General features: G+C 43.0%; 1 protein-coding gene across 1 annotated transcript; it reads right to left on the bottom strand.

Moving 5' to 3' along the window:
* Window positions 1–4,078: 4,078 nt before the first annotated feature.
* LOC103917867 (thiamine transporter 2-like) lies at window positions 4,079–11,064 on the bottom strand. The gene is made up of 5 exons (XM_009325070.1): window positions 10,905–11,064; window positions 8,101–8,905; window positions 5,681–5,873; window positions 5,020–5,161; window positions 4,079–4,201 (listed from the first exon to the last, which is right to left on the bottom strand). Exons 1-5 carry the CDS (start codon window positions 11,052–11,054, stop codon window positions 4,079–4,081), a joined length of 1,413 nt encoding a protein of 470 aa, XP_009323345.1. The 5' UTR covers window positions 11,055–11,064.
* Window positions 11,065–13,873: the final 2,809 nt, after the last annotated feature.

Genomic DNA, 13,873 nt, shown 5'->3' on the forward strand with positions numbered 1-13,873 from the left:
AAGCTTAAGGTTTTTGCATGCCTCACTTGGATATGTTTCTTTGTGTCCTTGTGGTTAAGCTTGCTGTTCTAGCTCCAGTGAAGCGACCTATTGAACAGGAAAATGTTAAGTGAACTTGGATTATTTTGACAGAATAGCTGTGCAATGAAGGACTCTGGAAGCACTGAGGAGGGTAGTTACTCACGAAATGGTTAGCGGCAAAAGACACGTAATTATGGGTGGCTAGTGAGAGTCTTTGAACAAGACTTAGCTGTGATCAGAACAGTATGTGCAATAGCAGGCCAAGGTACCACAGGTGTAATAGCACTCTTTCTATTAAAAATTGATAGATATTAGTAAGACCACCTGTGGAATATTAAAGTCATCAGTTATTTTTTTTATGTACTGGAATGTTTCCTGTCATACTAAATGCAACTTGTAGAGGGGGGAAAAAAAATGTCTGGCTTGTCTAGTCTGTAATAGTGAGAAGGTTCAAGAAAAATGTAACCGCATCAAAGTAGTTGGTGATGGTGTTTTAAACGGAGATAACTTGGCTCAAGCGTAACACACTTGGTTGAAGTGTCATACTGGAACTAGGCAAGTAATGTAAATATATCATGAATACATAAACTGCAAGCTTAAAAACAGGTTTCTGACCAGCTGGAGAATAAAACTCTCAAGCTTTCAAGATAACAGGAATAAATAAATCAGATAATGTCAGAAGATTTTTGAGAAAAGGATGTGCAAGCCCAGTTGAGACAAATGCGAAAATTCTTAAAGGTAAGACATCTCACTTGGTAATGGACTGCCTGCATGTTAGATCTGCTGATTTCTAGGGGAGCTGAGAGACTTGACCGCTGCTTGTAAAAACGCTCTTGTGGCAGTGCTTTTGACTTCCGTTGCCTGCCTGGGGGCGGGTAGTCATTTCTGTATCTTACCTTTTTTTTTGAAGCTTTGGAGATGCCAAAGCAGGGGACAGGCAGCTTATAGAACAAGCTGCTTAGAGCAGCATTCCTCGCTTAAACGTCTGTTTCTGTCCTGTTGGCATATTTAAAAGTTAAAACAGATTTGAAGTCTGTCTTTTCCTATTGCTGAGGACTGCGGGATAGAGTATGGTGTATGGTTTAATTCCCAAGATTCTCTGGGACATTCACCAAACAAATCCCCAGCAATTGAGGGTTTCCAGGATCTTAGTGATGGCCTTGCTCTCACCATTTTTTTTTTAGCATGGTATAAATAGCTGTAGTTCTTCCCTGTTGTTGACCTTACCTGTTTTGGGGTAGTAACACATAAATGCAGTAGAGAGTGGGGAACTGCAAGGGTTCAGAAGGACTTGTGGAATGTTTAAATATGCTTATTGCAGGGAACTGGACCAAACCAACCGTCTCGTCAATGAGATGAGGAACAGCCTTGTGGAAGAGGACCAATCCTGTGCTCCCTTCACCTAAATTGATGTAAATTAAGCTTCGGGCAAGGGCTAATGAGATCAGGGTCTATTGAAATTGTTGTTCTGATCCAAATGAAGCTGATTACTGCGAAGAGATACTGAAATTCATTTAAGTATGCAAGGCATGTAGTTTTAGATTATGCTGCAGAAATAGTGGAATACCTTATTTTTCATAACTAGCTTGAATGCAGATAAAAGGTTGGCAACTTTTGCTACACACAACCACATCTGTTTAGTGTATGTTCGCTAATTTTAAGTTTGCAAAACTCCAGACAAGCGGCTGAAGATCTTGTATTGTTTTGAGTCTCCTTTATTTGAGCAAACTGACACCATAGCTGTTTTGTTGATTAGATTTTTAAAATTATAGCTATATTTACAAAATGAATTCTTCACCCAGGATTGTAAAAGTTTTGTCTTAGAAATCTCTGCAGTTGTTCACGCGATTGCTCATGCAACTAGCATAGTTGCCGGAAAGCTACGCTTCCACTAGCTTTTCGGTATCCTCTTCTGCTTTCGCATTAAAGAACTTCACTTGATAACTTTAGTCCTCTTATACAGAAATTGATCTGGAGACCTAGATTAATACTTTTACTCCTAATATGTCGGCTCTTACGTGTGTAAGAAGGTGCTGTAAGAGGGTACATCCTGAGTTCTACAAGGCAGTTTCTGCAGTTCAAAGTTATTTAATGGCTGCAAACTCCCAAGCACTGTGTTGAAACAAATGCTGAGGCAAGAAATTAGTTTGAAAAGGACCGAATTTAGTTGGAGTTCCTGAAAGAACTATAAATATGCTGCAAGTATTCTGCTCTCTTGAAGGGAAAACTTACTGGGGCATAAAGGCAAGCTCAAGCAGCTTTTAAAAGTATCTTTTTAAAGGTATTAATGATTTTTACTTTCTTGTGAGCTGAATTGGGGGAAGCATTAGTTACTTCTGACTCTTGGCAAATCTGTAAGTTGTGGTAAAGGAACAGAATGGAATTTGCTGCTGTCTGATATAGTTGACTCCAAAGTGGACATCATTGAACACAGTTGAAAGAACATTCCCTAATTAGCTTTAGTTACAGCTAAACTTTAAGTGGTGTTATTTAAGTAAGGCTGCCTTGTATAGAAATCAAAGTGTCTCCCCATGGCTTAAAAATAAGTTGGTTTAGGAAGGTCTTGTGCTTCCAAAGGTAAGTGTGTGTGGGTCATGGCAGTTGTCAGACATACTTAATGTATGTGCTTATCAAGATGGACGCTCAAAGGGAAGGTTAGTGTGCTGTATTTGTACATCTTCAACAAATTCGCAGTCAAGCTGTCGCTGCGTCAGTAGCAGTTTATCTGTACGTAATGAGGTGTTTTCCCTGCAGGCCTGTAACTTTGGATTTCTGAGGAGTGCATTGACCGTGCGGAATCCGGAATGACTGCGTTTGGCCATTTGTAAACTAAAGTGGCAGTGTTGCTGTGCTGTACAGCATTGTAGTAATCCACCTGTGAACATGCAGAAGTAGCGTCTTTTGGAAAAAAACTGGTTTATTGCTATTTGTTAACTTGCTTTAAAAATGCATGTTGCAACTTCCAGTTGAAAAACTAAGTTTTCAAAAGGTTTCTGTGGCAAGCTTTCCAGCAGATCCATCTTGCTGCTATGGGGCAACTGCTCTAGTGTTGTGGTTTAACCCCAGCTGGCAACTCAGCCCCACCCAGCCGCTCGCTCGCTCCCCCCAGTGGGATGGGGGAGAGAATCGGAAGGGTAAAAGTGAGAAAACTCCTGGGTTGAGATAAAGACAGTTCAATATGTAAAGCAAAAGCCGTGCACGCAAGCAAAGCAAAACAAGGAATCTGTTCACTCCTTCCCCTCGGCAGGCAGGTGTTCAGCCATCCCCAGGAAAGCAGGGCTCCATCACACCTAACGGTGACTTGGGAAGACAAGCGCCATCACTCTGAATGTCCCCCCCTTCCTCCTTCTTCCCCCAGCTTTACCTGCTGAGCATGACGTCCCATGGTGTGGGATATCCCTTTGGTCAGTTGGGGTCAGCTGTCCCGGCTGTGCCCCCTCCCAACTTCTTGTGCCCCCCAGCCTGCTCGCTGGTGGGGTGGGGTGAGAGGCAGAAAAGGCCTTGACTGTGTGTCAGCACTGCTCAGCAGTAACGAAAACATCCCTGTGTTATCAGCGCTGTTTCCAGCACAAATCCAAAACAGAGCCCCATACCAGCTACTGTGAAGAAAGTTAACTCTACCCCAGCCACAATCAGCACACCTAGGAAGGCTTGAAGGTCTTATGCCTGTGACAAAATTGCCTTTAATTGAAATACTCTGTAGAAGTGAAAGTTCAAAGGTTGTGTTCTAGAATTTCTTCTGTTGTGAGGTTCAGGCACCTGTATGCACTTGCTTGTTGTGCTTATCGAGCATTAATAGAAGTTTTGGTGTCAGATCATTAAATTTAAGTTGAAATAGGAGATTGTTTGAGGATTGTTTGGTATTAGAACTATTGGGGAAGAAAACAGGCAAAATGCATCATTGTGTTGACAAAGCTCTCTACGCTGTAGGCTCATAAACAGCCTGTTTCACCGCTGACCGGTCTTGCTTGATTGAGCATTTATGTTTCTCCTAATTCATTGTTCAGATGGTGCAGCCTTCGGCACTTGCTTGCAGCCATTCTTTTTGTCTCCTTTGTTAATGATCAATGCTTTCACCAGCCACACTGGTATTTCTGCATTTGATGGAGATAATGGTGTATATGCTTCTGGTCAGGAAAATTCCAGCTATGACTGTAAAGTAGCTGCCATAAATGAGAAACTGGGAAATGGAGGTGGGGATGAAGGAGGAAGAAGAGTCAAAAACTGCTTATGCTGTTGGGTAATAACTTCAGGGGTGTCCCTCCACTGCTGCCTTCCCTTCCCTGTCACCCGTGCCCCAAAATGATCCCATCTTGAAAGGATTCAAGAAGTCTGGCTGCTTGACTTCATGCTGTTGGAAGTCTGCGGTTGTAAAAGGAGGGGGAGAGAATACTCCGTTACGTGCTTCCTCTCCCCAGCTCCATAAGGGAGGAGGACAGCTCTGCCCTGCGCTTTCTGGCTCCTCTCTGAAAAGGTGAAAGCTGGAGACTTGGACCCTCCTTCAGCATGTAAATTTAAACTTTAAATTTAGAAATTTAATGGGGAATCATGAGATTAGTTAATTTTCAGAATTACAGTAACTTAAAGATGCATCCAATGAAACTATGTAACTTAAAGTTACTCTAGTAATAGGCCCATAGATGGCCTTTCAGCTTGCTTCCTGCTTCCAATTAGGGTATTTTGGCAATAAACTTGTGAATAGTAAGCCTTTAAATAAAAAAAAAAAAAACCAACCCTGAGTAATAGGTTGTGATCTTTCCCTTCTGCCCTATGAAAATATTCTTAAAATTACTGCAGAAATGCAAAATTGGCAGGCCTAGAGGACAAGTAGGTGGTGGTAGCTACTGCCAGTTCACTTTAAACAAACCCATTTTTCAAGTGAATAACCGTCCTAAGCTAGCCCGCTCCCTAATATCTTGCCAAGGGCTGATCTTGGAGTAGAACCCTCTTTGGGAGGAGAGTAGGGGAACTGAGAGCAGTGTGAGCAATGTAGCTTACCTGGGTGCTGATATCCAGTCCCAGACCTTTTGAATCTACTACGACAACAGTTAAAATTGTCTGAATCGCCAGTGCAACAAAGTTGTTGAAGCCAAACATCAAGGCATAACGCTCCATGCTCAGACTGACGGCAATCTGAAACCTGAAAATGAGCGTACAGGTTAACTGAACTTTGGAGAACATGGACGCTTGCAATTTACTCTACGGGAGGAAGGTTGGGAACGATTTAATGCCCACAGCGGATTCTTCACAGGATAAAGCCTCTTCAGTCTTAGCTATTACGCTTTAACAGCTTCATTTTGGCAGAAATCCCTTGTTTTTCTGGCTTTGGCACTTTTGTGCATCCTACTTATCTTATTTGAGTGGATATTTTTGCGAAATAAAGACCTCCATATGTTCATTTGATCATTCAGAGAATACTTGTACATAGATCATTGAACAGCTAAATGCAGAATAAGGTAGTTTCTGACTTGGAATAACCTATTGTAATGGTTAGGTCATATAATTTTAAGCATAGTTTTATATAAGCTAGAAATAATATGTGCTGCTGTCACGACCTATTTAAAAATCTTAAACTTTCAGTAAAATTTTGATAAATTTAAAGATGTGACACTTACCGATTTAAATCAATTTAATTAGAACCGTTGTGAACCATACTTACGTTGCTATTGTTATGAGGAGCATATAGCATGCTTTAAACGCAAGGTAACCAGCGTAACATGCCCAGATGTTGTCAGTGAAGTGCATGAGAAACAGAGAACCAGCGTCCATTGCAGAGAAAATTCCCAAAGCCAGCTCTCCAGAAAGATCCCAGTTTACTTTGACATATCCAACTGCCATGGACGTTGCTGAACCTAAAAATTTACAGGTAAGAATTAAAACTCTGAAACGTTATCATCCTTCTAGAGCCCTTGCGTAACTGTCTCAATGGATCACACCAGGAGCTCTTGAGACTGTTAGGGCCACAATGGGCTTTGGTAATGGTGTGGCTTATATTTTTCTATTAGCGGCGTGGGAGTCTTCTGCTTGTTTGTTTGGTTTTTTTTTTTCCTTGCTTACAGAGCCTTTACAGATGGAAGTACTCTGAGAAAGTGCCTCGTGCCTAAGGCTGGAGGCAGCAGTGTACCGTTGTTGTTGTCTATTGTCGTTACTCCACTTTTTGAAAACTGAGCAAAGAGAACAACCACCCCACCAAGCATTTTCTGCCGAAATACGCATAATGGAGTTTAATTCCTTTATGTAAAGATCTTTATGAAATGAAATGCAAATCTGTTGCGCTCCTTCATGCTTTGTGGTTTTTTTATGGAAGCATCTTCTTCACTTTCTGGTGAAAAAATCTTACAAACTGCATTTGTCTATGCCTTGTTGACCATCACATATAGTAAAAGCCCTTAGTTGAGCGTAATATGGTGTTAACAAACTCCAGTGCCTTGTTTTTTTTTTTTTTTTAATCTCTGCAATGATGATGAGTTTTACTTTTCTCCCCATCTCCAGTCTGGAGAAATACCGTCTACTGCTGTAAGAAGGTTATCCAGCTATGGGTTTTTTTTACGCTCCTTTAGCACACAGGCTCCTGTAGGCTTATGAAAGCTCTTTGAAACACAGTATGCTGAGTGAGGTTAGTAGCTCAAATGCAAAGAGAAGTCTGGGCCAGGCAGGTTATACAGCAGTGAGTTACCGGAGTCCAGAGAGTACCAGTTGCCCAGATGTTTTCAGGCAGGCTGGCACCCTAGTGCAAGATTAGACTTCATTTGCTGGTTGCATGGGCTCTTCATCACAATTCAGAAGGTCAGAGCAGGCCTACTCCTTTGGTCCATCACTGCTATAACCGTAACTGTGAGCGCTTTCTGTACTCTGAAATGGTATCGAGTGCCAGAGGGTGTAAAAGCAAGAAAGCCCTTGGGAATGCTGCTCAAACCAGTAGTCTGAGAAGTTTTGGGGTCGCTTCAGTAAAATGCATTTTCATGCTGATTGCAGGGAGGGAGAGTAAACTGAGAGTTCCTTGTAGAAATGTGAGTTAACGCTCCTGGTACGAAGGAGGAGACATAGCTGTGTAAATGTGAGCTTAAAAATGCGGCTCCGTTGGTGCTGCACAGCTATTTAAATGAAGAAGTTGTACTTTACCTACATGCCTTCTGTTCTGTGGCCAAAGAGGAATGTCATTTGGATGGACCGCGTAACTGTAATGAGAATCGGAATGGCTGAGGTTGGAAGAGACCTCTGGAGATTGCCTAGCCCTGCTAAAAGCAGGGTCAACTAGAGCAAGTGGCTCAGGATGGTGTCCGGGTTTTGAACATCTCCAGGGATGGAGAGTCCACACCTCTGGCCAACCTGCTCCAGTGTTAAATCACCCTTACAATAAAAATGTTCTTGTATGTTTAAGTGGAACTTCGTTTAAATTTGAGCCCCTTGCCTCTTGTCCTGTCACTGGGCACCACTGGGAGGAGTCTGGCTCCATCCTCTTTCCCCTTCAAGTATTTATGCACGTTAATAATATCCCTCATTTTCTCAAGGCTAAACTAGTACAGTACTCTCAGCCTCTCCTTGTATGTCGCATCCAGAGGCAAACTCATTGATCAGGATACAGATGCAGCCACAGAGTATTTGTTCAGGAGCACTCATCCTGAAATAATCTTTAATCCACTGTCTAAACAGACCATCTAGAGCAGTGTATCTGTTAATATGCTCTCAATTTTTAAACAACCAACTTAAGGCGTAGTTGAGGGAGGAATAGGCAAGGTGTCATTGCACAGGGTTTTTAAACTGCTTATTTGGGGTTAAATTCATGGTCTAAACAGAGCTGTGAACTTAAAACTCTTAAAACGCTTTGGTGGAATGAGGCTCCCCTGAGAAGGAAAAGCTTATACCTATGTATTTTTTAAGATTATTTTTGAAGACCCAACTGATAAAGTTGTACAGTAAAAACATGCTTTGCACACTATTTGTTTGGGTGTTATATATTGGAGGCTGTTGCTGTTGACCTTGGTCCTCATAAGAAATAAACAGGCACCAAAGACATTGCTGAAGAATGCCATCAGCACACGATGGGTTAACGGTAGTTGCTGATGATCTCTTACTTACCTAAAAAAGTTGCTATTGCTTCAACAGCTCCATTGTACACTGCAGAGCTGTGAGAGGGGGCTCTGAAGTCCCACAGCACCTGGATATAATTCAGAACCTGGTTAAAGCCTGCCGTAGCCAGAGCCCACCACAGGGACCAGTAGAGAAGTTTCCTAGAGCTGTAGCAATCCCTCAGGTCCTTGCTCAGCTGCACCAGTACGCTGAGCACGCGATTCTGGGGCTCGGCGTTACCGGCCTGCTGTTCGGGTGCCGGTCCCCTGTCAGCAGACACGGAGCCCTCGTCCTCCTGGCAGCTCGATGGCCTGTCGGCGCCGACCGTAGGCACACCTTTGTCTGGTCCCGGGAGAGTTTCCGAGACGTCTTTCCTGTGGAAGAACATACTCTTTTGAGGCATTGGGAGGAAAAACGAGCACAGGAAGGAAGCCAGAGTAATGGCATTAAGGTGAAAGTAGGAGACATCTGCTAGGGAAACCAGCAGCTGTCCCAGCACGGCGGCAACCGTGGCTGCAACAAGAGTGATGCTTCTGCAATAGCTCGTCACTCTCTGATAGTGATCGGTGCTGACGACGCTGTAGATGTAGGCGTAATAGGCGACCTCGGTGGCTGTCGCCATCCCGTAGAAGAATTCCACCGCCTGCATGGCCGCCACTCCGTGTGCGAAGAGGAGCAAGAGCCACGTGACGATGAAGCTGACGCCCTGGAGGAGGAGGACGGGCTTGTAGCGCACGTAGTCTGTAATGAGGAAGACTGGGAAAAGGAGTGCAAGGTAGGAGTATGTCCAAACTGGGAAAATATGGTTGGTAACCTGGAAGAGAATAAAAGAGGAAATATTTTTTTAAAAATACATTTAAAATGTTGGTTTTGAAGTTTTTGATGACGGTGTTGAAGGAACGTAGCTGTGGTGACAGGAAACATTGAGTTGTGTGAATTGTGCAGACTTAAACTGCCTTAAATCACAGAACTCTCAGTGTACTCCTTAAGAGGCAAAGGTAGTGGTGCTATGCTCCACTACATAAACACGTAGGCTGGCTTAAAAAATAATTCTAATGAAGGCCCATGAGGAAGGCAGACTTTGCGCAGCTGTTCAAAGTGGTTATAACAGCGTTTGTCAGAGGAAAGTGTCTAGCGTCAAATCCTATTCTCCGCAGTAGCTGAAAATGAATGCCTATTTAGTTTTAACTTTTCCGTGAGGCATTGTATACCTTTGTTCACCTCTTTGTTAGAATTAGAAAAAAAATGCATATGCCTCTCATGGTGGGGGAACTGGAACTGCACATAGTGAGCGTGTCGCTGTTACTACGCTGTCTTCACCTTCTACGTTTTCTTCAAATTTAACGTGTAAGAAGTAAGCAAGTCTTTGATGGACAGTATTTCGGTAAGATTCAGCTGGCCTTCAGTGCGTAGATGCTCTGAAAAGAAATTCTTTCTCTTTTTCTAAAACTGATCTGCACGTTTACTGTCGCCGCTAAAGCTCAGTGCTTGCCCAGGCAGCCTGACCACAGCCGCGGCGGGGGTATCCCCTTCTTTCAGGTACGGTCATAGAAAAAGTTCGCTCTGCGATGTGCGCGTTGCCTGTTTTGGGGAGGTCTTATCCAGTAACTGCCGGACCCGCGAGGGTATCCGTTCACGATCGTTCGCTCTCTGCTTAAGCAATTAGACTAGAAAGGGGTCGTTTCAAGTGCTGGAGGAACAGTAGTAGCTGCTTATCTTTTTACTTCTGAACCGGTACTGGAGTGAGTTGCGTGGTGAGCAGCAGGTTCACTGTATCTTTCTGGGTGAATTCTTTTGTTTCTCTGAACTTTAATTAGAATTTTTAAGTGTTTGACTGAAACTTATGGAATTAGCTCACCAGAGGTGAGTTTGGCTGAAAAAGCCAGTGTCCGTACTACACTTATTTTTGAGTTAAGGGTTCTTGCTGAAATCAGAACTACGGCATCCTATCATGCTATTTGTGTATTTCATGTATGAGAGAAAATTTCCCTTTGTGATTAAAAAAAAAAAAAAAGGGGGGGGGGGGGGGACACCCCCCCTCCCCCCAACAACCCAAACCACAAATACGTTTTTTCGGAAGAAACCTTGGGGTCACACTGTGCTGGCACATTCTGCCGTAACATTTGCTACTGCACATCAGGAATGACTGTTCTTCGTATTAGCTCTATGTGGGTGTACCAAGCTTGTGTTTTCTAATTATACCATTAGCTCCATGACTCAGCCACTTGTTAACTATGTCCCCTTTTGTTGGGAAGCGTACTCCTGACGCAGCCGGTGCTGAACAGAAGAGCAGAGCAAGGAAATTCGCAGTGCGTGCTTTTGTCAAAAACCATATTTTCTTTTTTGCATGTGAACCTGACCTCCAGAGGGTGACAAATGCATTAAACAATCTTGTAATGTAGGTCATAATCTAACAGCTCATAAGGGGAAGTCTGCTTGGTTTTCTTACAATTTGCAATCACGACGTTACTGTCGGTGTAATCAGTTCCACAATAAGTAGAAATAAATCTTAGTGTTGCTCCTCCTCTGGGGTTCTTAGGTGGGGAGGGGAACTAGCTGACCTGATTTTGCTGGAAGTATCCATTTCTTAAACAACCACCAAAGTGGTTTCAAGCCCTAAGAATGTAGGGACTTTAAAGTTTTCACCTTCTGCAAAAGAGGTGAGTCCTTACTCTTTTTCCAGAGCATCTTAAATATGAGTCTCTAGATAAAATATACCTGTATTATTGAGCACTTTATCTCCCCTTCAGTTACTGCTGTAAGACTTAATGCTTTAAGCCTTTTAATTATTACTTAAGAGAATAGTTACGTACCTCTTCAATCGTTAGGTTTTTGTCTGGTCCGGTTAGATAAGGAGTGAGAAAAGATTCTGATGGCCTCATTGTGGAGAAAAATCCGTTCGCACAGATGATCAGCGTGGGATAAATCCAGCTGCGGCCTACGGCTTCCTTCCAGCAATCCATAGTCTACCTACAAAAAAGGTAGCGAAGAAACGAGCACACCAAGGATTTATAAAGATGCTCTTCACAGTTGGTAAAAACTCATTTGTAAGTTTACTTTTTAACTAACCCTACTTCAGCTAATGTTTCTTTCGCTAAACCCGCCAGTGATCGCAGATGCAGCTTGTAAATGAACAACTTGGATCAAGGTGCATTGGTGGTGGTAAACGCCAGCCTCTGTATCATCTATCAAAGGTTGTTCTTAATGATGTACTTAGAATTGATTGGATGTATCGTAGCGGAAGAATAAAGTTCCATTACAGTCTCATTTCTGAATAAATGAGCGGCCAAACAGTGAGATTAAAGCTCAGTCTCGGCATGCTCGAGGAGGCTTTTTTCCTGTTGACTTGCAGCCTGAGAGCCAAGTGGAAAAATAAAAGTGCAAGCCTTTTTGCAGACAACAAAAGCCACCAGCCAGCTCACAACCCGTTGTGAGCTCAACAATGGAATTGTTGAATTCCATTTTATAGCAGGCACTTTATCAACCCGTTGTGAGCTCGGTTTCTTCAAAATACTTTAATACTCGTCATATTTCTTGCACTCCCGTCATTTGAGTGGGTAAATAAAGATGCGGAAACTATCTGCTCGCGGTACCTGCTCAGACTTAGAAAAGAGGAACCTTAATTCACTTTTGAAAGTGATCAGAAGGAAAAGCATGGGACTTGTTTCTTCACGGTAGTTGGCAGCAAAAAGAAGTCTACAGAGGTTTGGCGTTTTAAACCTATTTTACTTGTTTTGCTTTAGAAAGTCAATTCCACTGTTCCTGGAAAACAAGTGAAACAAGAATGTTCTGAAACCGTAAAAGAATGAAAGCAAAGCACTGACTAATGTTTAATCAAGCTGTTACAAGCTATTTCTTTTAAATTGTTGAATTCCATTTTATAGCAGGCACTTTATCAAAAGGGCTTCTACTTGCACTGTGAGACTATATATTTTATTAAAACTTAGCATAAATAGTATGTTATTAAGGCAGTATTTCTATGACCTCAGAGGAAGGTTACAAAAACCAACCCTAACATTGGGTTGGGTCATTTCAAATGATTGCCTCTTACAAATCATTGTATCTATATATAAAAAATAGCCCGTTTTATCCTTAACTCTTTATATCTGCTTTAAAATCCTTTGGTGCCTGTTATCTTTTCAAAAATAAATATATATTAAACCCTGGACTGATCAATGACATCAGCATAAATCTTGCATCCCTTCCAAATGTGCTGAGCAAGTGAGTGGCCAGCACGCTTCCAAATAACTCCAAAGGTAATACATTACTCCAAAGGTAATACGTTACCTGTGGCTGTGCTACGTTTGCCGTGGATTCGTGTGCGTTTTCCTCCTAGGATGACTTTCTGTGTTGTAGAAGTCAGAAACCACCCTTTAGGATTGGAGGCGGTAAGAAATTTCTGTGTCTTATTGTTTCCTAAAAATCCTTTCTAAACTGGATAAAATGTTAACAGAATTTAAATAACAACAATAATAGTTCATCACAGCTCTTCTTGTTTGCAGGACTTGGCCATGAAGGTTGCAGGGGAAGCTTTCTTCTTTACAGGTTTTGTCAGCAAACTGAGTTCTAATTTTAAGATAAAGCTTTAAGACTCGCAGTAGCTAATGATTAATAAAACCTGACATGGCAAGAAGGCAATCACTTGATTGCTTTTTTTGTGTTAATAAATACCTTTAAAAGCTCTGGTCTCTGATTCATGGGTAAGACCCAGCACCCATTTTACGGTCTGGGCTGACAGTGACCCTCCCCGGCACACAGCGCGGTGGCCTCTGGGCTCATGGCGTCTCTGCTGACTGTCCTGGCTTTGCTGGGCCTGCGGGGAGGTCGGACATCGAATACCACGTGCTATTAGCTAGCCAGGATTTACTTCTATATAAGGACCAATCTGTCACTTAAGGGCAAATGGACAAGAAGATAAGAACCTTCTAAATCTAGCTTCTAAGCTAAAAAATCAAAACAGAATTGCTTCAGAGAAATGCTGCCGCTGCTTTGCTTTCCTTTACCCAATTTTTGAGACTGGACTCCCTATGTCTTCCAAGGTTCGTCAGAGGAGGGAGTTGACCCTGAAGCCTGTTGGTGGGACGTGTGTTGACGCTGGGAGCAAATGCCGTGGCCCTGGCAGGAGGGGCCCCACGTGCTACGCGGAGCAGCTTTGTGAGCTGGACAGAGCCTGGTCTTTTTCCACAGGTATGGAAACTCCTCACACTGCTTCTAGTGTGTAGTGCAACCAGGCAGGCAAGCGTTCAGAGAAGCCAGGCTTGCCTCTGCCTCCGTGTTTCATTCTCTCTTTACCAATGGCTTCTGAGAAAGGAAAAGAACCATGGGGAAGATGCTGCTGGGCAGGTCTAGCGGCCTGCTTGAAAGGTGGCTGCTGACTAGCATTTCTCTGGTAACCCATGCAGTTCTTGGTTTAATACCTGCTTGCTTTGAATACAGATACAATTTATTTGCTCCTGGTTGGCCAGAACTGGCCTTATCTCGCTGGACTGTGTCTTCATGGATGACTTGTGCCCATGTGCCCATCCATGCCCATGGATGACTGCTGATGTTTCAGAGGTAGGTAGTGTTGTGTTTAGAGCGGGTTGTAGCTATGGGGAGCGATGTGCTCAGCTCAGGATTTTCATGTTTACATAGAATCATAGAATCATTAAGGTTGGAAGAGACCTCCAAGATCGAGTCCAACCATCAACCCAACACCCCCATGCCCACTAAACCATGTCCCTAAGCGCCTCATCTACCCGTCTTTTAAATACCTCCAGGGATGGTGACTCAACCACTTCCC

This window comes from Pygoscelis adeliae, unplaced genomic scaffold (assembly GCF_000699105.1).
Source record: "Pygoscelis adeliae isolate BGI_AS28 unplaced genomic scaffold, ASM69910v1 Scaffold155, whole genome shotgun sequence".
Lineage (NCBI taxonomy): Eukaryota > Metazoa > Chordata > Aves > Sphenisciformes > Spheniscidae > Pygoscelis > Pygoscelis adeliae.

Excerpts from the sequence above, each read along its gene's own strand:
- LOC103917867 (XM_009325070.1), bottom strand. The coding sequence starts at position 11,054 with ATGGATTGCTGGAAGGAAGCCGTAGGCCGCAGCTGGATTTATCCCACG. Across the intron at positions 8,906-10,904 it reads AAAACCTAACGATTGAAGAG|GTTACCAACCATATTTTCCC; the intron begins GTACGTAACTAT and ends ATTCTCTTCCAG. Across the intron at positions 5,162-5,680 it reads CTCCTCATAACAATAGCAAC|GTTTCAGATTGCCGTCAGTC; the intron begins GTAAGTATGGTT and ends GCTCATTTTCAG.